The following is a 25703-nucleotide window of genomic DNA, read 5'->3' as shown; positions in this document are numbered from 1 at the left end:
CATACAGTGCCTTCAGAAAGTATTCATACCCCTTTACTTATTCCCCATTTTGTTGTTACAGCCTGAATTCGAAATTGATTAAATTATTATTTTTTCTCTCACCAATTTACACACAATAACCTAAAATGATCCAGGGAAAACCTGTTTTTATAAATAATTGAAAATGTATTGAAAATGAAATACAGAAATATGTAATTTACATAGGTAGTCACACCCCTGAGTCAATACTTTGTAGTCATCTTGGGTATGTCTGTATCAGCTCTGCACATCTGGATTTGGGGATTTTCTCCCATTCTTCCTTGTAGATTTTCTAAAGCTCTGTTAAGTTAGATGGGGATTGGCGGTGAACAGAAATCTTCAAGTCTTTCCACAGATTTTCAATTGGATTCAAGTCTGGGCTTTGGCTGGGCCACTCAAAGACTTTCACATTCTTGTTCTGACGCCATTCCAGCATTGCTTTGGCTTGGCTGTATGCTTGGGGTCATTGTCCTGTTGGACTGTAAATCTTCCAACAGGACAATGACGTTTGCAGTCTGGACAAGGGTGGTTTGCACTCTGAAGCAGGTTCTCATCAACAATTTTCCTGTAGTTGGCTCCATTAATTGTTCCCTCTTATCCTTAAAGTTATCCATGTCCTTATCGCTGAAAAGCATCCCCATAGCATGATGCTGCCACCACCATGCTTCACGGTAGGGATGGTGTTAGGCAGGTGATGAGCTGTGCCTGGTATTCTTCATGCATTCAGGCCAAAGAGTTTAATTTGTCTCATCAGACCACAGAATATTTTGCCTTATGCTCTGAGTCTTTCATGTGCCTTTTTGACAACTCCAGGTGTGCTGTCATGTGCCTTTTTCTCAGAAGTGGCTTCCATCGGGCCACTCTCCCTTAAAGCCCAGATTGGTAAAGTGCTGTAGAAACTGTTGTCCTTCTGGCAGGTTCTCCCATCTTAGCCAAGGAACTCTGTACTTCTGTCAGAGTGGTCATTGGGGTTCTTAGTCACCTTCTTGACCAAGGTCCTTCTTGCCCGGTTGCTGAGTTTGGTCGGATGGCCAGCTATAGGCAGAGTCAGGGTAGTTCCATATTTTTTCAATTTCTCAATGATGGACACCAATGTACTCTTGGAAATGTTCAACACTCTAGAAATTGTTTTATACCCTTCCCCAGATATATCCCTTATCACAATTATATCTCAGATCTACGGAAGGTTCCTTGGACTTCATGATATAGTTTCTGCTCTGACATGCACAGTCAACTGTGGGACCTTATATAGACAAGTGTGTTTCCTTCTAAATTATGTCCAAACAATTGATTTAAAAAAATATATATATTTCACCTTTATTTAACCAGGTAGGCTAGTTGAGAACAAGTTCTCATTTGCAATTGCGACCTGGCCAAGATAAAGCAAAGCAGTTCGACACATACAACAACACAGAGTTACACATGGAATAAACAAAAGTACAATCAATAATACAGTAGAAAAATCTATATACAGACTTGTATTGACCTCAGGAGGTCTCCAATCAAGCTGTAGTGACATCTCAATGATGATCAAAGGAAATCAGATGCACCTGAGCTCAATTTGGAGTGTCACAGCAAACGGGTGTGAATACTTATTTCATTTTCAATAAATTTGTAAAAATGTCCAACATGTTTTAACGTTGTCATTATCGGGTATTGTACCAGTCAAAAGATGGACACGTACTAATTCAAGGGTTTTTATTTATTTTTTACTATTTTCTACATTGAAGAATAATAGTGAAGACATCAAAACTATGAAATAACACATATGGAATCATGTAGTAACCAAAAAAGAGTTAAGCAAATCAAAATATATTGTACATTTGAGATTCTTGAAAGTAGCCACCCTTTGCCTTGATGACAGCTTTGCACACTCTTGGCATTCTCTCAACCAGCTTCACCTGGAATGCTTTTCCAACAGTCTTGAAGGAGTTCCCACATATGCTGAGCACTTGATGACTGCATTTTCATCACTCTGCGGTCCAACTCATCCCAAACCATCACAATTGGGTTGAGGTTGGGTGATTGTGGAGGCCAGGTCATCTGATGCAGCACTCCATCACTCTCCTTCTTGGTCAAATAGCCCTTACACAGCCTGGAGGTGTGTTGGGTCATTATCCTGTTGAAAACACATGATAGTCCCACTATGTGCAAACCAGATGGGATGGTGTATCGCTGCAGAATGCTGTGGTAGGCATGCTGGTTAAGAGTGCCTTGAATTCTAAATTAATCACAGGCAGTATCACCAGCAAAGCACCCTCACACCTCCTCTTCCATGCTTCACGGTGGGAACCACACATGCAGAGATCATCCGTTCACCTACTCTGCGTCTCACAAAGACACGGCGGGTTGGAACCAAAAATCTCAAATTTGAACTCATCAGACCAAAGGATGGATTTCCACCGGTCTTGACTGACCATGTCTTAAATTAATGATGGACTGTCGGTTCTCTTATTAGGGGTGGCAGGTAGCCTAGTGGTTAGAGCGTTGGGCCAGTAACCGATAGGTTGCTGTATCGAATCCCCGAGCTGACAAGGTAAAATCTGTCATTCTTCCCCTGAACAAGGCAGTTAACCCACTGTTCCCCGGTAAGCTGTCATTGTAAATAAGAATTTGTTCCCAACTGACTTGCCTAGTTAAATAAAGGTAAATTTTTTTGCTGTTCTTGCCATAATATGGACTTGGTCTTTTACCAAATAGGGCTATCTTCTGTATACCACCCCTACCTTGTCACAACAGAACTGATTGTCTCAAACACAGGAGGAAAGAAATTCCACAAATTTACTTTTAACATGGCACACCTGTTAATTGAAATGCATTCCAGGTGACTAACTCATGAAGCTGGTTGAGACAATGCCAAGAGTGTGCAAAGCTGTCATCAACCAGATTACTGTACTTTGAAGAATCTCAAATATAATATATATTTTAGATTTGTTAAAAATGTTCTGGTTACTACATGATTCCATATGTGTTATTTCATAGTTTTGATGTCTTCACTATTATTGTACAATGAAGAAAATGGAAAAACCCTGGATTGAGTAGGTGTGTCCAAACTTTTGACTGGTACTGTAGATGGGTGAGAATGTTTTTAATTTAATCCATTTTGTATCTTTCTGTCGTCTGGTGGTCAAAGCAAGACTGAAAACAGACAACCCATCCTTCTCACTCTCCCTCTCTCTGCCGCTCTCTCTCTCTTCTTTCTCTCTTCAGTTAATGTCGCCTCTCCCGGCTCTTATTGACACCTACCACCTACCCGCTTTGCATTTACTGTAACAAGCATCCTCACTCACTGAGCACCGACCAAACCGTCCACGGACGTTAAAAAGTAGATCAAATTGGGTCAGTCTGCCCTGGCTGGACCAAATCTGAACCAATTATTGATGTCTATGTTTCACAAGTTTGAACAGTACAGTCCAGTAGAGCACAGTAGAGAACAGTACAGTATAGAACAGTACAGTAAAGTAATTGGTATTTGGTATTTTATTAGGATCCTCATTAGCTTTTGCGAAAGCCGCAGTTACTCTTCCTGGGGTCCACACTGAACATGAAACATGACATAATACAGAACATTAATAGACAAGAACAGCTCAAGGACAGAACTACATATATTTAAAAACAGCACACATATCCTACATATCAATACATACAATCACACAAAATATCTAGGTCAAAATAGGGGATAGGCATGAGGTGTTGCTTTATCTGTTTTTTGAAACCAGGTTTTCTGTTCATTTGAGCAATATTAGATGGAAGGGAGTTCCATGCAATAATGGCTCTATATAATACTGTACTTTATTGAATTTGTTCTGGATTTGGGGACTATGAAAAGACTCCTGGTGACATGTCTGGTGGGATAAGTTTGTGTATCAGAGCTGTGTGTAAGTTGACTATGCAAACAATTTGGAATTTTCAGCACATTAATGTTTCTTATAAAAAGAAGTGATGCAGTCAGTCTCTCCTCAACTCTCCTCAGCCAAGAGAGACTGGCATGCATAGTATTTATATTAGCCCTTTGACTACAATAAAGAGCAAGACGCGCCGCTCTGTTCTGGGCCAGCTGCAGCTTAACTAGGTCTTAGCAGCACTTGACCACATGGCTGGACAGTAATCAAGATAAGACAAAACCAGAGCCTGCAGGACTTGCTTTGTTGAGTGTGGTGTCAAAAAAGCAGAACATCTCTTTATTACAGACAGAACCTTTCCCCATCTTTACAACCATTGAATCTATATGTTTTGACATGACCGTTTACAATCTAAGGTAACACCAGGTAATTTACTCTCCCCAACTTATTCAACAGCCACACCATTCATTACCAGATTCAGCTGAGGTCTAGAGCTTAGGGAATGATTTGTACCAAATACAATGTGCTTAGTGTGCATACAATGTGCATTTCCACTGCACCAGAGTCCAATTGTGGCAAGCTTTACACCACTCCAGCCGACGCTTGGCATTGCGCATGGTGATCTTAGGTTTGTGTGCGGCTGCTCGGCCATGGAAACTCATTTCATGAAGCTCCCAACGAACAGTTCTTGTCATCTTGCCGTTTTCCTGTTTAAACTTATTGAGCTGGCATAGTTGCAAAGAAAAATCCATATCTCAGACTGGCCAATAAAAATAAAATATTAATATGGGCAAAAGAACACAGACACTGGACAGAGGAACTCTGCCTAGAAGGCCAGCATACCGAAGTCGCCTCTTCACTGTTGACGTTGAGACTGGTGTTTTGTGGGTATTATTTAATGAAGCTGCCAGTTGAGGACTTGTGAGGTGTCTGTTTCTAAAACTAGACACTCTAATGTACTTGTCCTCTTGCTCAGTTGTGCACCGGGGCCTCCCACTCCTCTCTATTCTGGTTAGATCCAGTTTGTGCTGTTCTGTAAAGGGAGTAGTACACAGCTTTGTACGAGCTCTTCCGTTTCTTGGCAATTTCTTGCATGGAATAACCTTCATTTCTCAGAACAAGAATAGACTAATGAGTTTCAGAAGAAAGGTCTTTGTTTCTGGCCATTTTAAGCCTGTAATCGAACCCACAAATGCTGATGCTCCAGATACTCAACTAGTCTGAAGAAGGCCAGTTGTATTGCTTCTGTCACGTTCCTGACCTGTTTTCCTTTGTTTTGTATTTATTTTAGTTGGTCAGGGCGTGAGTTGGGTGGGTTGTCTATGGTTGATTTTCTATGTTGGGATTTTGTGTTCGGCCTGGTATGATTCTCAATCAGAGACAGCTGTGAATCGTTGTCCCTGATTGAGAGTCATACTAAGGCAGCCAGGGTTTCACTTGTGTTTTGTGGGTGTTTGTTCCTGTGTCAGTGTTTGGGCCACACAGGACTGTTTCAGGTTAGTCACGTTTGTTGGTTGTTGTATTTTGTAGTGTTTGTTGTTTTCCCATTAAAACATGAATACTTACCAATCCGCATCTTGGTCCGATCCATGCTCCTCCTCGTCTGAGGAGGAGAATGACTACGACAGCCGTTACAGAAACACCCACCAAAACAGGACCAAGCGGATTGGCGAAGGAAGGCAAGAACAACAGCAATGGAAAGAAGAGGAATGGACATGGGAGGAAATCATGAACGGAAAAGGACCCTGGGCAAAGGTTGGAGAGAATCGCCGCTCTCGGGAGGAGAAGGAGGCAGCCACAGCCCAGGAGCGGTGGATTGAGGAGGCAGCACGTAAGAGAGGCTGGAAGCCCGAGAGGCTCACCCAAAAATTTCTTGGGGGGGGGGGGGGGGGGGGGAGGGGGGGGGCTAAAGGGGAGTATGGCGAAGCCGGGTTGGATACCTGAGCCAACTCCCCGGGCTTACCGTGGAGTGAGAGGGCGTCGTACTGGTCAGACACCGTGTTATGCGGTGGAGCGCACGGTGTCCCCAGTACGCGTGCTTAGCCCAGTGCGGGCTATTCCACCTTGCCGCACTGGGAGGGCTAGGTTGGGCATCGAGCCGGATGTCATGAAGCCGGCCCAACGTATCTGGCCTCCAGTACGTCTCCTCGGGCCGGCGTACATGGCACCAGCCTTACAGGTGGTGTCCCCGGTTCGCCTGCATAGCCCAGTGCGGGTTATTCCACCTCGCCACACTGGCAGGGCTACGGGGACCATTCAACCTGGTAAGGTTGGGGAGGCTCGGTGCTCAAGAGCGCGTGTCCACCTTCACGGTCCGGTATATCCGGCGCCACCTTCCCACCCCAGCCCAGTACCACCAGTGCCTACTCCACGCACCAGGCTTCCAGTGCGTTTCCAGAGCCCTGTTCCTCCTCCACGCACTCTCCCTATGGTGCGTGTCTCCAGCTCAGTGCCTCCAGTTCCGGTACCACGCACCAGGCCTTTAGTGCGCATCGAGAGTCCAGTGTGCCCTGTTCCTGCTCCCCGCACTAGCTTTGAGGTGCGTGTCTCCAGTCCGGTACCACCAGTTCCGGCACCACGCACCAGGCCTACTGTGCGCCTCAGCAGGTCAGAGTCGGCCGTCTGCCCAACGCCGCCTGCACTGCTCGTCTGTCCAGCGCCGTCTGAGCTGCCTGCCTGCCCAGCGCCGTCTGAACTGCCTGCACTGCTCGTCTGCTCAACGCCGCCTGCACTGCTCGTCTGTCCAGCGCCGTCTGAGCTGCCTGCACTGCCTGCCTGCCCAGCGCCGTCTGAACTGCCTGCCTGCCCAGCGCCGTCTGAGCCATCCGTCTGCCCAGCGCCGTCTGAGCCATCCGTCTGCCCAGCGCCGTCTGAGCCATCCGTCTGCCCAGCGCCATCTGAGCCATCCGTCTGCCCAGCGCCGTCTGAGCCATCCGTCTGCCCAGCGCCATCTGAGCCATCCGTCTGCCCAGCGCCATCTGAGCCATCCGTCTGCCCAGCGCCATCTGAGCCATCCGTCTGCCACGAGCCTTCAGAGCCGCCCGTCTGTCCCGAGCCATTAGAGCCGTCCGCCAGTCAGGAGCCGCTAGAGCCGTCCGTCAGTCAGGAGCTGCCAGAGCCGCCAGCCAGTCAGGAGCTGCCAGAGCCGCCAGCCAGTCAGGAGCTGCCAGAGCCACCAGCCAGTCAGGAGCCGCCAGAGCCGCCAGCCAGTCAGGAGCCGCCAGAGCCGCCAGCCAGTCAGGAGCCGCCAGAGCCGCCAGCCAGTCAGGAGCCGCCAGAGCCGCCAGCCAGTCAGGAGCCGCCAGAGCCGCCAGCCAGTCAGGAGCCGCCAGAGCCGCCAGCCAGTCAGGAGCTGCCAGAGCTGCCTTCCAGTCATGAGCTGCCTTCCAGTCATGAGCTGCCCTACAGTCATGAGCTGCCCTACAGTCTAGAGCTGCCCTACAGTCTAGAGCTGCCCTACAGTCTAGAGCTGCCCTACAGTCTAGAGCTGCCCTACAGTCATGAGCTGCCCTACAGTCATGAGCTGCCCTACAGTCATGAGCTGCCCTTCAGTCATGAGCTGCCCTACAGTCATGAGCTGCCCTACAGTCATGAGCTGCCCTACAGTCATGAGCTGCCCTACCGTCATGAGCTGCCCTACAGTCATGAGCTGCCCTACAGTCCGGAGCTGCCACTCGGTCCGGAGCTGCCACTCGGTCCGGAGCTGCCACTCGGTCCGGAGCTGCCACTCAGTCCGGAGCTGCCCCTTATCCTGGTGCTGCCCCTTATCCTGGTGCTGCCCCTTATCCTGGTGCTGCCCCTTATCCTGGTGCTGCCCCTTAGTCCGGTGCTGCCCCGTAGTCAGGTGCTACCCCTCGGTCAGGTGCTACCCCTCAGTCAGGTGCTACCCCTCAGTCTGTTACTGCCCTTTGGAATAGTGGGATTGACATGGAGGGTGAATATTGGGAGGAGGCCACGGAAACGGGGGTTGACTATGGTGGGGTGGGGACCACGACCAGCGCCAGAGCCGCCACCGTGGACAGACGCCCACCCAGACCCTCCCCTAGACTTTGGGCTGGTGCGCCCGGAGTTCGCACCTTAAGGGGGGGGTTCTGTCACGTTCCTGACCTGTTTTCCTTTGTTTTGTATTTATTTTAGTTGGTCAGGGCGTGAGTTGGGTGGGTTGTCTATGGTTGATTTTCTATGTTGGGATTTTGTGTTCGGCCTGGTATGATTCTCAATCAGAGACAGCTGTGAATCGTTGTCCCTGATTGAGAGTCATACTAAGGCAGCCAGGGTTTCACTTGTGTTTTGTGGGTGTTTGTTCCTGTGTCAGTGTTTGGGCCACACAGGACTGTTTCAGGTTAGTCACGTTTGTTGGTTGTTGTATTTTGTAGTGTTTGTTGTTTTCCCATTAAAACATGAATACTTACCAATCCGCATCTTGGTCCGATCCATGCTCCTCCTCGTCTGAGGCGGAGAATGACTACGACAGCCGTTACAGCTTCTTTAAACAGTACAACAGTTTTCAGCTGTGCTAACATAATTGCAAAAAGGTTTTCTAATGATCAATTAGCCTTTTAAAATTATAAACTTGGATTAGCTAACACAACGTGCCATTGGAACACAGGAATGATGGTTGCTGATAATGGGCCTCCGTACGCCTATGTAGATATTCCATAAAAAATCTTCCGTTTCCAGCTACAATAGTCATTTACAACATTAACAATGTCCACACTGTATTTCTGATCAATTTGATGTTGTTTTAATGGACACCAACTAATTTAGTCTCCCCAACTTATTCAACAGCCACACCATTCAGTACTGTACAGTACTGTACAGTAGTGTCGATTTCAGTACTGTACAGTAGAGCACATTAGAGTAGAGTACCGTATGTGCTGTAGTATACTGTACTTTATTGTACTGTGCTGAACATATCTACTTTCCTGCGCTCTACTGTATGGTACTGAACTCTACTCTGCTGTGCTGTACTGTGATGTCCAAACTTGTGAAACAAAGACGTCTAGGATTGGTTCAGATATGGTCTGTTCCGGACCAACCAAATGTGGTCTTGTTTGGGGATGGAGCTCACTACAATAATAGCCAGTGTGTAGAAAAATACCCAAATATGGAAAATAAGGATATTGCATATTTCTACCTTTGTGAACCTATTCAGGATACATCACCATGATGAGAATAATATCCATAATTACACACTTGTTTATTGTACAGATCAGGGGCCCATGATGTAATCCATTATTATAATTCTGTTACTGGATGTAAATCTATTTCACCTACTGTAGTTCAATAACCAAAATATATTTTTTAAACTTAAGATGTCATGTCATATGGCCTCCTGAGTGGCGCAGTGGTCTAAGGCACTGCATCGCAGTGCTAGCTGTGCCACTAGAGATTCTGGGTTCGAGTCCAGGCTCTGTCGCAGCTGGCCACGACTGGGAGACCCATAGGGCGGCGCATAATTGGCACTAGCGACTCCTGTGGCAGGCCGGGTGCAGTGCACGTTGACAGGTGTATGGTGTTTCCTCTGACACATTGGTGCGGCTGGCTTCTGGGTTGGATGGTGTGTCAAGAAGCAGTGTGGCTCGCATGGCTCTCGACCTTCGCCTCTCCCGAGTCCGTACGGTAGTTGCAGTGATGAGACAAGACTGTAACTACCAATTGGATACTGTGAAAATACAAACAAACAAAACAGAAGTCATGTCATAGCCGGCACCCCATTCATTCTGCAGACATCTTTGAATCTTAATTCGGATTAGATGTTTAAGAGATTAGAAAAATGTGGTCGTGTAAAAAAATGAAGGAGATTTTACCCAAATTCTATTACTATGGTTTTTGTTTAGCATATATTTTAAAGTGAAAATTCTGAGTCAAAGTGTAAGTCCGTTACTGTGGAATTTCCATTCCACAGATTGGTGGGGAACATTAGGCTCTTCATCCATACATGGGGCCTTCAAGGGGTGTTGGGCTCTGTTGATGATCAGGGGGATCTGGAGTTGTTCTTTTAAACCCTTTTTAAACTTCTATTGTTCTTACAGGCTGGAACACATGAGGGCCGTGGTGCATGATGTCTGATGGTTGAATGTTGATGTACTGTAGGGTCTTGACCCAATAAAGTAAATGGGATTTTACAATTCAAATTCTCTCTTTTTCTCCTCAGGACTTCGTCATCTACCTGCTGAACGGTTCAAGCACTTTGATTGGTCGATGTAGTGGCGAAGACAAGGAGAGGTCAAAGGTTGACTTCCCGCTCTCTGCCCCCGACATCCTGCCTCTTCACTGCTGCCTATGTCGTCATGACCACAACGATAAAGGTTGTTCCACCGTCCGCCTCCGTCCCTTCCACAGTGCTATGGTAACACGGAACGGGGAGACGTTGTCCAAAGAGGCAGAGCTTAGTCCAGGTGATGTCATCGGGATGGGACGACACTACCTATTCCTGTTCAAGGACCCCACTGCCTGGGTTGTTATGCAGAAGGTGAATACATTTAGTCACTATAACCACGTTTCCATCCACAGTTGTCATGTGAGTAAAGTCATACCGTATAAAAAATAATCACTACAGTTGTGATGGAAACAGGGAGTTTTGGTACAATTTTATAAATGGCAACAAATAATTTGTTTGTTTGACATCGTGGGATCGAAAATGAATTATGCAAGTAATGGCAGTGGAAAAGTATTTATGCGCATATATTGATATAATAACCATCATATTGAAGTAAACTTGGAGTCACGCGATGATATGTTGTGTGGTCCTCCCTCTACGACTCGGGAAAGCATGCAGTTTATTAGACTACAGATGAAATAAGTTAGGAACTTCACAGGGTGGTGAAAGTGCACGGTGATCTTGATGCTCCTTTCCAATAAATATCGAGGGTCTTAATGTGGTGACATGATGATCAATGCTTCTGTTTAACAAATACAAATATCTGAGCTCTTGTCCATAATAATTTCATCATGTAGACTAGCCTACCTGCACAGTCTACCTGCACTGTATTTGCAAGCTGTTGGCTAGAGCGCACAGGCTAATACCAGAGTTTTGCTATTTAACACAGTTTTTGTGATAAAAAAATTGGTAGAGTTGAAAATGCAATGGAAACATATTGAAATTTAGATTTTTATTCGCTGTATGAAAACTTGAGCGAAAAAGTACATTTGTGTGCATTACATCATCACGCAGTGATTTTGATCCATTTGGTGGAAACACACCACTGGTTGGAAAATTATATTTTCTTTATGCCGATTTGAGAATATTTGCATGAAAATCAGTCTCCAATTGTATGGAAACCTAGCTTATGAAAACATTTAGAACTAACAATTTTGTTCTAGCTCTATGTTTGTTACAAAACAGATATTTTTGGGGCAGGTTTTAAGGTTAAAATGTGACTTCTGACGCATTTTGTTTTTAGGTGAAGGACCCCACTTCTTCTCCCGATCCTACAGTTACTGCTGCTCCCGGGGTTCTGCCCCAGGCCACTACACTCCCTACTAGTGAACCAGCACTCTGCAACACCTGTATCTCAGCTAGGAGGGAATCTAGTGGGACCAGAGAAATAAGGTAACATCTGCTCACTGGTTGCTGCTCCTCCAAGCTTTTAGTGATACAGGTCGTTATTGTAAATTATGAAGATTCAATTTAAAAAACTATTCACAAGTTTAAGGACCAGACATTGAAATGGGTTTAGAATATTTATTGAGGAAATGAGAATGAGGATTCAGGAGGGGAATGAGAATGGACTGGATGAAGCCGAGAGCTACAGATGAAGGATCCAGAGGGGTAGAGTTTGGCTTGGAGTCTCAGGTAGACATCATCATCGGGCAGTGGTAGTAGGCTGCTGTGGTGATGGAAATCTCCCCATGAGATCCTTAGAAGAACATAAGAGATACTAGATAGAAGGCGAGATGCTAAACTTGATAAAGCATCGTAAACACACAGCATCGTGCCACGTGATACGCTGCAGAACAAACAGGAAGAACGTTAGTTTGATCAGTTTTAAGTAGGGTGGCAGTGGTGATTAAGGAGAATGAGGACAGGTCGGGAGGCTGATTAGCAATGAGTTGCAGCTAATGCTTGTTGAGTTGCTAGGGAGCTGCGCTCAATGCAACTAATTAAAGTGTTGCATTCAAGTCTGGTCCTCTCCTGAATTTTTGTTCATTCTTAACACCATTAAAACATTTTTTAAATAGACACGTTTCCACTGACATGGTCTTCGTCAGGTCTAGAAGGGCCACAGCTTGCCTAAAAAAACCTGATGGTCGCGACCTGAACCTACTCTACGCTGTGGAGCACGAGGATGCCGTCGTCAAGGAAATCGTTGCCATGGGGAGTGTCCATAGAAACAAGCCGCCGTTGACTGTAGCATTCCTGCTGAGTGTGTGTGTCGAACATTCCGCCACACACCTCCAAACCTCAGACCTCCGCAGACTACTGCTGCTCATAGCCAGCCAGGTCCAGAATGCCATGTGGGTAAGTGACGTTACTGTATGTTACTTTATATTCAATATGGCTGTATGAATGATCATCTCTTATTTTCTCTTAAAGTGTATGTAATAAATTATATAACTACATTTGGATCAGAAAAGTTTGTAGGCCTAATATTTCATTTTGTCCCCATGCTTTATAACAGGAACACACCAAGGAGCTTGCTGCTAATCAACCAGAAGTGTGAGTGCCTGCACAAAGCCAAATATTTCCATCTCTGTATTACACAGAGTTATACAGTACCAGTCAAAAGTTTGGACACACCTACTCATTCCAGGGTTTTTCTTTATTTTTACTGTTTTCTACGTTGTAGAATAATAGTGAAGACATCAAAACCATGAAATAACACATATGGAATCATGTAGTAACCAAAAAAGTGTTAAGCAAATCAAAATATATTTTATATTTGAGATTCTTATTTGGTAAAAGACCAAGTCAATATTATGTGAAGTACAGCTCAAATAAGTAAAGAGAAATGACAGTCCATGAATTTCATGACATGAATTTCAGCCAATGCGGAAAATGTCAAGAACTTTGAACGTTTCTTCAAGTGCAGTCGCAAAAAACATAAAGCGCTATGATGAAACTGGCTCTCATGAGGACCGCCACAGGAAAGGAAAACCCAGAGTTAACTTTGCTTCAGAGGATGAGTTCATTAGAGTTAACTGCACCTCAGATTGCAGCCCAAATAAATGCTTCACAGAGTTCAAGTAACAGACACATCTCAAAATCAGCTGTTCAGAGGAGACTGTGTGAATCAGGCCTTCATGGTCTAATTGCTGCAAAGAAACCACTACTAAAGGACACCAATAAGAATAAGAGACTTTCTTGGGCCAAGAAACACGAGCAATGGACATTAGACCGGTGGAAATCTGTCCTTTGATCTGATGAGTCCAAATTTGAGATTTATGATTCTAACCGCTGTGTCTTAGGTAAACGGATAATCTCAGCATGCGTGGTTTCCACCATGAAGCATGGAGGAGGAGGTGTGATGGTGTGGGGGTGCTTTGCTTGTGACACTGCCTGTGATTAATTTAGAATTCAAGGCACACTTAACCAGCATGGCTACCACAGCATTCTGCAGCAATACGCCATCCCATCTGGTTTGCAGGTGGGACTATCATTAGTTTTTCAACAGGACAATGACCCAAAACACACCTCCAGGCTTTGTAAGGGCTATTTGACGAATTGAGTGCTGCATGAGATGAACTGGCCTCCACAATCACCTGACCTCAACCCAATTGAGATGGTTAGGGATGAGTTGGACCGCAGAGTGAAGGAAAAGCAGCCAACAAGTGGTCATGTGGGAACTCCTTCAAGACTGTTGGAAAAGCATTCCACATGAAGCTGGTTGAGAGAATACCAAGAGTGCAAAGCTCTCATCAAGGTAAAGGGTGGCTACTTTGAAAAATCTCAAATATAAAATATGTTTTGATTTGCTTAATACTTTTTTGGTTACTACATGATTCCATATGTGTTATTTCATAGTTTTAATGTCTTCACTATTATTCTACAATGTAGAAAATAGTACAAATAAAGAAAACCCCTTGAATGAGTAAGTGTGTCCAGACTTTTGACTGGTACTGTACTTGCCACTGTATGGTTATAGGCATAGGATCTGATTCCAGATCTGTTCCTTGGTATCCCAGTCTCTGTAGTGACCCAGAGGAGCAGCAGCCTCTCAACCTGGCAGAACTGGTCTCAGGCCTGCGTACCCTGGTGGTCTGGATGTCCAACGCCCTGGAGCTGCTGTATTACATCCAACAGCAGATGCCCCAAACACTGGCCTGGAGGTCACATAGAGAACAAGGAGTGGAGGCAGAGGGAGAGGAACACGATGACAAGGAGGATGAAGAGAGGGAGGAGGAGAGTATGGGTTAGTTTTGGGCTTTTCTAGCCTAGCCTCACCTTCTAGCCAGGGGACTAAAAGAGTCTAAAGAAAGCCTACTAAGAACTTTACGTAGGATCCATAACATCTATTAAGACATTTACCTATATTTTCTGTTTGTTGTCAGCCCTGTTGGAGATGAGGCTGTCGTGTGTGAGGTCGGCCAGTGAAGAAACCATGACGGTTCTGGAGGAAGTTATCATGTTGACCTTTCAGCAGTGTGTCTACTACCTCACCAAGGTCAGTATCCCACACACCTGAACTTTTAACTCCATCAGTTGCATTTGAGTGAGTTCAGACCCAGAGACTAGACCAGGGGTACACAACTCTGGCCTACAACTGCAGAACCTTAAAGGACTAAACTCCTCAGCAACACTCTACATATCCCATGATGTAGTAGTTAGCTCACCTTGCTTTAGCTTTTCCCTTCGGGGCCTGATGGGTTTGTTGTGTCTCTTAGTCTGAGAAAGAAAAACAGAGAGGGAGTCGGTACAAAGAGTCCAGTTAGTTAGTCCTCTCCATAGAGTAGAGCCATGAGAGGTTTTCTGATAGAGCAGCCTTATTGGACTACTACACTGGGGGCTTTATTGCTGGCCACAGACAGACAGCAGGGGTATTGTAGGCCTGTGCGTGTGTGTGTGTGTGTGTGTGTGTGTGTGTGTGTGTGTGTGTGTGTGTGTGTGTGTGTGTGTGTGTGTGTGTGTGTGTGTGTGTGTGTGTGTGTGTGTGTGTGTGTGTGTGTGTGTGTGTGCGTGCGCGCGCGCACGTCAGGCCTCTTGTCATTAAGGAGTTTAGAAGTGTTGCCAGGTGTGTGTGTGTGTATACTGTTTGAGAGGACCTATTGGCAGCTGGGGTACAGCTGGTTGCCCTATATCAGTCGGCACACCATCAGTCAGTGTGTAGTCTGACAAAGAATTCCACAATGGAAGTTTACTTTGTCATCTTTTGATCACTCCTTGGAGAGGGTCAGGGATAGTTGTTATCATAAACAGACGTCATAGACACAGTCCTCACCCACCTCGACCACCCTCTGCCTAACCCTGCCTGTGACCTGTGACTGCACACTACAGTACCACCCAAACCAAGAGAACATGACTTAGTCATGTACAGGTTGCCACGTCAAGCGTTAGCCGTGTTAGCATTAGCATTAGCCAAGGTAAATTAACTCAAGCCGAGCGTTAGGTGCAGCCTATGCTAAATGCTACGCTAACTGGAAGTCAGTTGTATGCTTACTGAGGCAGACGAGGCTATGGCACCGTTCCGTATCTGTTTCCTGTCCAGGAAGGAAGTGGGAGGGAAAGAGCATCATCACTATAATTTATCCAAAGAGGAAACAGAATAGATTCCTGGAGAGGGTTCGGGGATAGGCAGGCTAGCAGGTTAGCAGCGGTGACCTATTGAACTGAAGCTCCCAACCACATGACAGCATTGGTGCATTGGCATTTCAACTGACTCAGTCTACAGATAATGACAAGTGATTCATCCAACAGACAGAACCTTCTCTGTTATGTCTCCTGGGTTTCATAACCAGGTCTTTTTAACAATTCAATTATGATGAGACAGGAGACTAGAAACACTTCAACAATATATCTGGAACATGATCATCTTAACACACATAACTCCCATGGTGCTCTGCGGCACAACCCCAATACACAACATCTCCTCCCCACCTAGTTAAATTGTCCCCATTGTGAACAACAATAATTGTTCTACAAGTCCAAGCATCTAGTTTCCAGCCTAACACTTGTAGGGTAACGGCGGTCAACCTGACTCTCAACAACAATGTCTCTAGACTGAGGCGTTGACACAGGTGTAGGTATTTGAGTAGCCTGTGTCACAGTCTCATCACACACTTGTGTTGTTGCGGCTGAGTCAGTGTCGTGAGAACATGACTGTGAGCCCCTAGGTGATGACGGCTGGGTTAGGGTGTCACCCAGTAACAGTTCTGGACCCATCATGACTGGTGGTTCTCTCGGTGTTGCTTTACTCAACCGTAACTGCCCACTGGGCACACTTCGTAATTTTAACTTAATTGGGTAACATTTGGTTGAGATGTTGGTCAACAAGATTACAACTTATGTATATTCACCTACTCAAAGAGACGGCCAACAGTTATTTTTTAATTTTGGTAAGATCGAGTTTGAAAACTATACTCGACTAATAATTACCTCAGTGCATTCATAAAGTATTCAGACCCCTTGAATTTTTGCACATTTTATTACATTACAGCCTTTTTCTAAAATGTATTACGTAATGTTTCCCCCCTCATCAATCTACACACAATACCCCATAATGACAAAGCGAAAACAGGCTTTTAGAAATGTTTGCAAAAAAACAACAACTAATAACTGAAATACCTTATTTACATAAGTATTCAGACCCTTTGCTACGAGACTCGAAATTGAGCTCAGGTGCATACAGTTTCCACTGATCATCCTTGAGATGTTTCTACAGCTTGATTGGAGTCCACCTGTGGTAAATTCAATTGATTGGACATGATTTGAAAAGGCACACACCAGTCTATATAAGGTCCCACAGTTGACAGTGCATGTCAGAGCAAAAACCAATCCATGAGGTCGAAGGAATTGTCCAGAGAGCTCTGAGACAGGATTGTGTTGAGGCACAGATCTGGGGAAGGGTACCAAAACATTTCTGTAGCTTTGAAGGTCCCCAAGAACACATTCTTAAATGGAAGAAGTTTGGAACCACCAAGACTCGTCCTAGAGCTGTCCGCCTGGCCAAACTGAGCAATCGGGGCCGAAGGGCCTTGGTCAGAGAGGTGACCTTTATAACAATTCAATAATGATGAGACGGGAGACAGGAATACAGGTCAACCATTTATCTGAAACGTGGTCATCTCAACACACACAACTTCCATGATGCTCTGCAACACAACCCCAACACACAACACTCTAGATAAGTTTGTGGTTTACATATTTTTGCACAATGCAGAAGGAAATGGTTGTCTAGTCTGTGAACTACCTGGCCTCAGTATCCATTTCTGCTGTGCTGGGATGCATTTGAGTCATACGATCCTGAGGGTTTCCAGATGTTTAGGTCATGTATGTTCATTCATGGATGACAATGTAATACTTATTGCTATATCTAAATTCATGTAAATCTAGTGGTTTATTGGTGGTGATTGTGTTGCTCCTAGAGCTGTGCAGAGCCCCGTAGTTCTGGTGATTGTGTTGCTCCTAGAGCTGTGCAGAGCTCCGTAGTTCTGGTGATTGTGTTGCTCCTAGAGCTGTGCAGAGCTCCGTAGTTCTGGTGATTGTGTTGCTCCTAGAGCTGTGCAGAGCTCCGTAGTTCTGGTGATTGTGTTGCTGTGCAGAGCTCCGTAGTTCTGGTGATTGTGTTGCTCCTAGAGCTGTGCAGAGCTCCGTAGTTCTGGTGATTGTGTTGCTCCTAGAGCTGTGCAGAGCTCCGTAGTTCTGGTGATTGTGTTGCTCCTAGAGCTGTGCAGAGCTTCGTAGTTCTGGTGATTGTGTTGCTCCTAGAGCTGTGCAGAGCTCCGTAGTTCTGGTGATTGTGTGGTTGGTGGGTTTCTCTGGATGTAGATCTCCTCATCGATCATATATGTCAGGACTAGAGCTCCAGTTAGTTCTGACAGCTAGACTGGACCAAACAATGCTAGGAATGTGTTAGCAGCAGGGGCGAGCTGTGTGTGCTTGTGTTTGTGTGTGCCAGGCTAACATTCATGGGGAAAGCTTCTCAAAGCCCCACTTCTTCACAGATATCTATTCATCTTTGTATGGCAGCCAGGGTTATTTTTGATAGGAAAAGGGTGTTTATCGAGGGCTGCCTATATGTGTGACTGTGTGTCAAGGTGTGTGTGTGTGTGTGGGGGGGGGGGGGGGGGGGGTTCAAGAGACAGGAGCTCAGAATTTAAATTCTCCCTCTCAATACTCTCCTTTGTCACACCGCCGCTCTGAGACTACTGGTCTGGTCTGGTCTGGGTGGGTGGGTGGGTGGGTAGGTAGGTGGGTATGTTGCATGTGGGCCTGTACTGTGCATGTGCTACCGTTTTCTGAGCAAATTCAAATGTAAACCAAACAGAGCTATAATAACAGAAATGAAAGTGTGTGTGCTTATGTTGGGATCATGTCGTGCCATTCCATCTGGTGTAGGGGAAACAGATGCTGGTGTGGGCTGGAAAACAAAAGACTCTTCTGGTGATCGGCCGGTCCCAGAGGAGGACCTGGCATGAACACACACACACACACACACACACACACACACACACACACACACACACACACACACACACACACACACACACACACACACACACACACACACACACACACACACACACACACACACTTTCAGCCTACAGAGCATGATAAGTGCCATGGCTACATGTGGCATTACAGTGAAACACTGGAACATGTTGAGGGTGGGTCATTGTTTTGTTGGGCATCTGGTGATGAGCTACATTTTCCAACTGAAAACATGGACACATTGTTTGGGTCTATTTCTCCTAATTTCCAGTGTTTCCTGTTTGGATGTCATGGGAAATGTTACGCTGATATATGCAATGGCTTAGGACTCATGAATGTACAGTATATGGGCTAATAAACCAGAGCAATAAGCATGGAGATATATAGTCACTATACTGCTGTACTATACTGTAAAGGGATGTGAAGGAGAGGAAGTCACTCAGAGATTCTGTACTGTACCACTCAGCAGTTTATCATGCCAAGCCCACACAAGCCAGATTCACAGGCTTTTTTCACAATACATATTCAGCTCGTAGGAATGTCAATCCACGGAGCTCGCTGGCTGGTGTCTCCAGCGCCAAGTGAGATTGGGAAGAGGGGTGGGGTGGGGTAGAGGAGAGTGCTGAGGGACAGGGAGGGGTGAGGGGGGGCTTGATCTGTCTGACTACAATTAGCCAGAACAAAGCTATCATTGTCATAGCTAGCCTGCCCTGTAGAGCAGAAGAAAGGGGGCTTTTGGCTGAGAAGAAATAAGAGAGAGAGTGGCTGCAGACATTAACTGTAGTCTAGTCTCCCACTACTCTCTCTGTCAGACCTCATCTCTGGTCAAACACCCACATTCACAGCGAAATCATTCTGCTGCAGAGGGAGCGGTATAATTTGTTATATTGTATATACAGTATCTTATCTTTGTATCCCCTCTAGACTCTGTACCCAATTCTGCCTAGTTTGCTGGACAGTGACCCATTCAGGGGGAGCAGTGGGCTGCTTCTCCCCAAGCAAAATGAGCCGTTCCTGGATAGTGGTGGTGTGCAGGTCCCTGGAGAGACAGACCAGGTCCTGGAGGTACTGACAGAGACCAGCAGACTGCTACAGGACTGTCAGCTCCACCATGAGATCTCCTCTCAGCTCCTGGCCTATCTCTTCTACTTCATCAATGCTTCACTGTTCAACACACTCATGGAGAGAGGTGAGGACACACACACACACACACACACACATTCTCTTTCTACGTCATTAACACTGATCTTTTTGTGATTGAAGGTTCAGAGGATGAATTCTACCAGTGGTCCAGAGGGGTCCATATCAGCGCTAACCTAGACCTGCTACTGGACTGGGCCCAAGGGTCTGGACTGGGTGACTTGGTTGTGGAACATCTCCACACACTCTCCTCTGCTGTCAACCTACTGGCCACTCCAAGGGAACAACTAATGCAGGTCAGAGACGCTCATACACACCTGCATGTGCGCACACACACACACACACACACACACACACACACACACACACACACACACACACACACACACACACACACACACACACACACACACACACACACACGGGAGAGGGGAGAGGTGACACACACACGCTCACCCCTCCACACACACATTTTCCCTGTAGTCCTCCTGGGAGTCCCTGCGGTGTGTGTTCCCCAGTCTGAGTCCAGCCCAGCTCCACCACCTGCTGAGAGGCTACAGCCCAGCCACACCCTGGCCCCCACACTGGGCCCCTTCTGATGAGGATCAACTAGCTACACAGAACACTGGTCAGTTGGTTGATTGTCTGCTGTTAGTCCACTATAGTAAACATCTGGCTTGTTTTGTGGCTTTGTTTTTTCACAGTTGCCATTTCAAACTGAGACAAGCAAACCAGCAACATAGACACAGTATTAAACCTATGATGACTACATGATATTTGTGCTACACTATTCTTTGATTTACTTTCTCTTAACCCCTCTTGCCCTCCTCTCACTAGCTGATATCCTGGAGAGTTTTGACAGCCACCCTCCCCTGGTGCTGCCCAGCTCTGGTTTCAGCCTGTGGCTCGGGGGAGAGGTGACAGACTCAGGCCTGGCTGGACAGCTCAGGAGGCTGCAGGAGTTTATCAGCAACCTGTCTGTCAAAGAGTCACCAGGGAACTTCAGTCATACGCACACGCAACAGGTAACACATTTGGTTCACAACTTTTGCTTGAATGAATTAGACATGGGTTTATATCTATATGATACTGGTTTACTAGTTTTCCCTGGAACTATTTTGTTCTAGAACTCTTTTAGAACTCATATGGTTTGTTCTGGAACTCCCACAGGATTATGGTGTTCCCACGGAAGCCAAGCTGACAAAAATGGCAACTCTCCCAAAGGCCTCCCTGGAGTCTCTCGAACCCCCCCCCGTAGAGAAGGTCCTACCTCTGGCCTCTTTCCCCAGCCCCTCTCCCCCATCATCCCCCTCTCAATTATCTTCGCCCTCTCCCCTTCACCTTCCTCCCTTTCCCCCACAGCAAAGCCCTTCTCCCCCAAGTGATTTGAACTCTTGTGGGGCCCTACTGACCCAGAAGCTGAAGAGTCTGGAGCTCCAGTTCAGAGAGACAGACCTAAGCACCCTCACCCAGAGGAGGTCTGCCCTGGACCCCTCCTGCCTCCTCACCCCTCCTAACACCCCCCACAGCCTGGAGCTGGTTGAACCAGAGACTGAGCATCAGGAGGATGAAGAGGTGTTTACTCTAGAGCTACAGAGAGGAGACAGAGGACTGGGATTGGCTCTGGTGGATGCAAGGGTGAGTGACAGAGACAATGATATACACTTTTTAAAAAGTACTATTTGGATCAACCCCCCCCAAAAATACTTTAACTGATTACAAGTAAATTAGTTAGGTTTTCTCATTTGAAAAAAACTACATTTGTTGAAACCAAATATATAATTCAATGCCAACAGGTATATTTGATTATTACCAAACCTATATTTCAAGTTGGGACCTATTTCTTTCAACACTGAATCTACTGTACCCCTTTCGTTAAACCTAATAAATAAGAAATACTACCTTAACAGAGACAACTTATCAGGCTGTTTAGTATCATGTGCACATATGGCAGTATCTTTACAGAAGCTGGCAGTATTTAGGTTAAAATTGGAAAAACAAATACAATAGACCAGATTAACTGGAATAACATTCAATATCACGGGTGGACAAAAGGAACAAACTGAAAGCCACGCCCCCAATAAACCACGCCTCCAACTCTTCTGATTGGCTGCCGCCGCTACATTGCCCCCACCGCTTTTCAATCCCCATGCCATGAGGTGTTGAAAGCAACTAAGAAGCTTTCATTCAATTCCAAAAATCTCATTGATCTGACAAATTCTTTATTTGATTTCAGACAAAGTGAATAGAAAAGGTTGAACAAACCAAAGCGTAATTTTAGATCATTCCAAAAGTGTACTCTTCTCTATTCTGACCCATCTGGAACATCCTGCAGCTGTCCAGGACCAGTGGTGTTCGTGCTGTATGAGTGACTGGCCTTAACCTTGGTGAGATTCATCTTTAGGTAATAACTCAGTCTGAAAACATTTAGACCTCCCTGGTAGCCCTGATGGCTATCTGAAATAACTCACTCAGAGAAAAAACAACAAGGTCCAAGTTCAAATCAATGAAGCTCAGATGACAGGAGTAGGCATTTTTATCATTTCCTCTATCTGCCCTAAAAAACAGGTTTTGTCATATATAATTGTATGATGTTCTATACATTCTCCTCCACACCTGGGTCCAATAGTCCAGCATGGTGGTCTGAGAACTGTTTGTTTTCTTAAAAATAACAGATAGGTAAGAGCTTTTCAGGACTGGGTTTTTATCTGGGTTTGCATTTTTTAGGTAATTAGTAGACATGAGAGGATGCAAATGAACTGCTTTTGGTATGCATTGTTTGGCCACTCGGTCTCTGGAAGTGTATTTTGTGTCAGACATTGCCTCCTGGTGGTCTGGGAACTAAGTGCAATTTCGATGTAACCTCATGTCACAGTGAGTAAGGTTTACATGCACCAGGGCCGTAATTATAATATACACTGCTCAAAAAATAAAGGGAACACTAAAATAACACATCCTAGATCTGAATGAATGAAATATTCTTATTAAATACTTTTTTCTTTACATAGTTGAATGTGCTGACAACAAAATCACACAAATTATCAATGGAAATCAAATTTATCAACCCATGGAGGTCTGGATTTGGAGTCACACTCAAAATTAAAGTGGAAAACCACACTACAGGCTGATCCAACTTTGATGTAATGTCCTTAAAACAAGTCAAAATGAGGCTCAGTAGTGTGTGTGGCCTCCACGTGCCTGTATGACCTCCCTACAACGCCTGGGCATGCTCCTGATGAGGTGGCGGATGGTCTCCTGAGGGATCTCCTCCCAGACCTGGACTAAAGCATCCGCCAACTCCTGGACAGTCTGTGGTGCAACGTGGCGTTGGTGGATGGAGCGAGACATGATGTCCCAGATGTGCTCAATTGGATTCAGGTCTGGGGAACGGGCGGTCCATAGCATCAATGCCTTCCTCATGCAGGAACTGCTGACACACTCCAGCCACATGAGGTCTAGCATTGTCTTGCATTAGAAGGAACCCAGGGCCAACCGCACCAGCATATGGTCTCACAAGGGGTCTGAGGATCTCATCTCGGTACCTAATGGCAGTCAGGCTACCTCTGGCGAGTACATGGAGGGCTGTGCGGCCCCCCAAAGAAATGCCACCCCACACCATGACTGACCCACCACCAAACCGGTCATGCTGGAGGATGTTGCAGGCAGCAGAACGTTCTCCACGGCGTCTCCAGACCCTGTCACGTCTGTCACGTGCTCAGTGTGAACCTGCTTTCATCTGTGAAGAGCACAGGGTGCCAGTGGCGAATTTGCCAATCTTGGTGTTCTCTGGCAAATGCCAAACGTCCTGCACGGTGTTGGGCTGTAAGCACAACCCCCACCTGTGGACGTCGGGCCCTCATACCACCCTCATGGAGTCTGTTTCTGACCGTTTGAGCAGACACATGCACATTTGTGGCCTGCTGGAGGTCATTTTGCAGGGCTCTGGCAGTGCTCCTCCTGCTCAAAGGCGGAGGTAGCGGTCCTGCTGCTGGGTTGTTGCCCTCCTACGGCCTCCTCCACGTCTCCTGATGTACTGGCCTGTCTCCTGGTAGCGCCTCCATGCTCTGGACACTACGCTGACAGACACAGCAAACCTTCTTGCCACAGCTCGCATTGATGTGCCATCCTGGATGAGCTGCACTACCTGAGCCACTTGTGTGGGTTGTAGACTCCGTCTCATGCTACCACTAGAGTGAAAGCACCGCCAGCATTCAAAAGTGACCAAAACATCAGCCAGGAAGCATAGGAACTGAGAAGTGGTCTGTGGTCACCACCTGCAGAACCACTCCTTTATTGGGGGTGTCTTGCTAATTGCCTATAATTTCCACCTGTTGTCTATTCCATTTGCACAACAGCATGTGAAATTTATTGTCAATCAGTGTTGCTTCCTAAGTGGACAGTTTGATTTCACAGAAGTGTGATTGACTTGGAGTTACATTGTGTTGTTTAAGTGTTCCCTTTATTTTTTTGAGCAGTGTATATTGGGGGGGACCTCCAATATTCTCAATTTTCCCAATTTTCAAATATGCTCAAAATGTCCCCCCCCCAACATATTGATATAAAAAATAGAAAAACTTTTTTTTTGCTATGCTACAACAGGCAACCACGCACCGCTGTCCGAAATAATCATTAGCAAATGTAATCATAATCATAATTATAACTTAACTTAACAAAATGCCATTATTATGACTACCGGTTCTAGTATTACGGTGTACTGCAGTTCTGCGTGTGGCTTGTCCAAGTGGTGTTGCCGTACCCCAGCACAAGCCGTTGCTCGACTTCTGTGGGTAGATATAATCCATGTCAAACACTGTACTGTCTTTCTATTTCATTACTTTCAAATGTATTAACAAGTGGAAAACTAGAATGTAATATGAGTGTTACGTAGGCTATATCACTGTTGATTGTGATAGTTTTAACGTCAACACGTCATTTTGCGCGGAACTGTAATTGTGGAAATAAATATTTTGCAAAAAAGTGTCAGTAATTGCATGGGAGTGGAAACAAACGTTTTTGGTAAAAACGGGCCGATTTGCGAGTGCGAATCAATCAACCATCACTAACGTTAGCTATCATACTAACTCCTCTGGAATGTTCATTAGCCACACATTCACCCAGCGATCAACAATGGTACTCACGCGGGCGTATTCAACTAACGTTAATGTCTTTATTGAGTCAATGTTTCTGGATATAATAATCATTGCCAAGCAACTTTAATTATGATGTTTTGGGAACAACACCAACACGGCGATATCAGATCGTGCAAATATTGATAGTTAAATAGTCTTAACCACCAATATTTGCACGATCTGATATCGCCATGTTAGTGTTGTTCCTACGACATCATAATTAATGTTGCTCCAGGACCATCATTGCAACTGACCTGTAGTTAGTTGGTTATGAATAATGACATCACAACAGTCTAATCCTAATGTACAGAGACTCCTGTTGGCCTCCATATGTGTATCAACATTCTTTCTCATCATTAGTTTACAGATAATATTTCTTTCATGTTCACTCTGGTGCGTTCAGAGTAGAGGGAGGGAGAGAGAGAGAGAGAGAGAGGGAGAGAGAGCACGAGGATGCCGACAGGGCAGGGAGAGCAGGTGACATGGAGGCGAGTGTCAGCACTTAGTCAGCACTGAGTACACTAACCATCACTAAATGCTGAGTGGGCTTCATCAAGTTCACTTCCAGGACAAGCGATGAAGTGTACTTTGAGGACCAGTGTACTTTGGAGACAAGCAATGAAGTGCACTTTCAGGACAGGCTGTACTTTTGACACAATCGTTTTTTGAAAATAAGCAAGTGCACTATGGTCATATTTTGCACACTGTAATTTCATGCCATACATCAAGCTCTTCAGTCTAATATGGAGATACTTATCCAGCTCTTCAATACAGAGAAAATGAATCATTAAACATTTTATGAATCATTAATTGATGTGGTTATAATATTCCCAGAGGGCACAGGAGTATTCTGCCCTACCAAGCAAAAAGGCAGTAACTGCTCAGAGTGTATAACTGAGAAAAAGGGCTTTTATTTACCTTTGTTTCACAGTAACTTTATGCAGAGGCTGTGGTATGCTCTCAATCTTTTTATCTCTTACTAAT

General features: G+C 45.5%; 1 protein-coding gene across 1 annotated transcript in view; it reads left to right on the top strand.

The window, feature by feature from the left end:
• Positions 1 to 21958, top strand: part of si:ch211-176g6.2 (ras-interacting protein 1) — a 29074-nt gene extending 7116 nt beyond the window's left edge. Inside the window, exons 6-18 of the mRNA XM_038974923.1 lie at positions 10018 to 10335; positions 11267 to 11415; positions 12075 to 12324; positions 12485 to 12522; positions 13989 to 14215; positions 14355 to 14467; positions 19375 to 19639; positions 19714 to 19886; positions 20074 to 20218; positions 20428 to 20615; positions 20761 to 20853; positions 20953 to 21228; positions 21926 to 21958. Coding sequence (XP_038830851.1) covers positions 10018 to 10335; positions 11267 to 11415; positions 12075 to 12324; positions 12485 to 12522; positions 13989 to 14215; positions 14355 to 14467; positions 19375 to 19639; positions 19714 to 19886; positions 20074 to 20218; positions 20428 to 20615; positions 20761 to 20853; positions 20953 to 21228; positions 21926 to 21958 — 2268 coding nt within the window. The remainder of the gene's footprint in view (positions 1 to 10017; positions 10336 to 11266; positions 11416 to 12074; positions 12325 to 12484; positions 12523 to 13988; positions 14216 to 14354; positions 14468 to 19374; positions 19640 to 19713; positions 19887 to 20073; positions 20219 to 20427; positions 20616 to 20760; positions 20854 to 20952; positions 21229 to 21925) is intronic.
• Positions 21959 to 25703: the final 3745 nt, after the last annotated feature.

This window comes from Salvelinus namaycush, chromosome 35, assembly GCF_016432855.1.
Source record: "Salvelinus namaycush isolate Seneca chromosome 35, SaNama_1.0, whole genome shotgun sequence".
Taxonomy (NCBI): Eukaryota; Metazoa; Chordata; class Actinopteri; order Salmoniformes; family Salmonidae; genus Salvelinus; species Salvelinus namaycush.
This window is presented reverse-complemented; position numbering and strand designations above follow the sequence as displayed.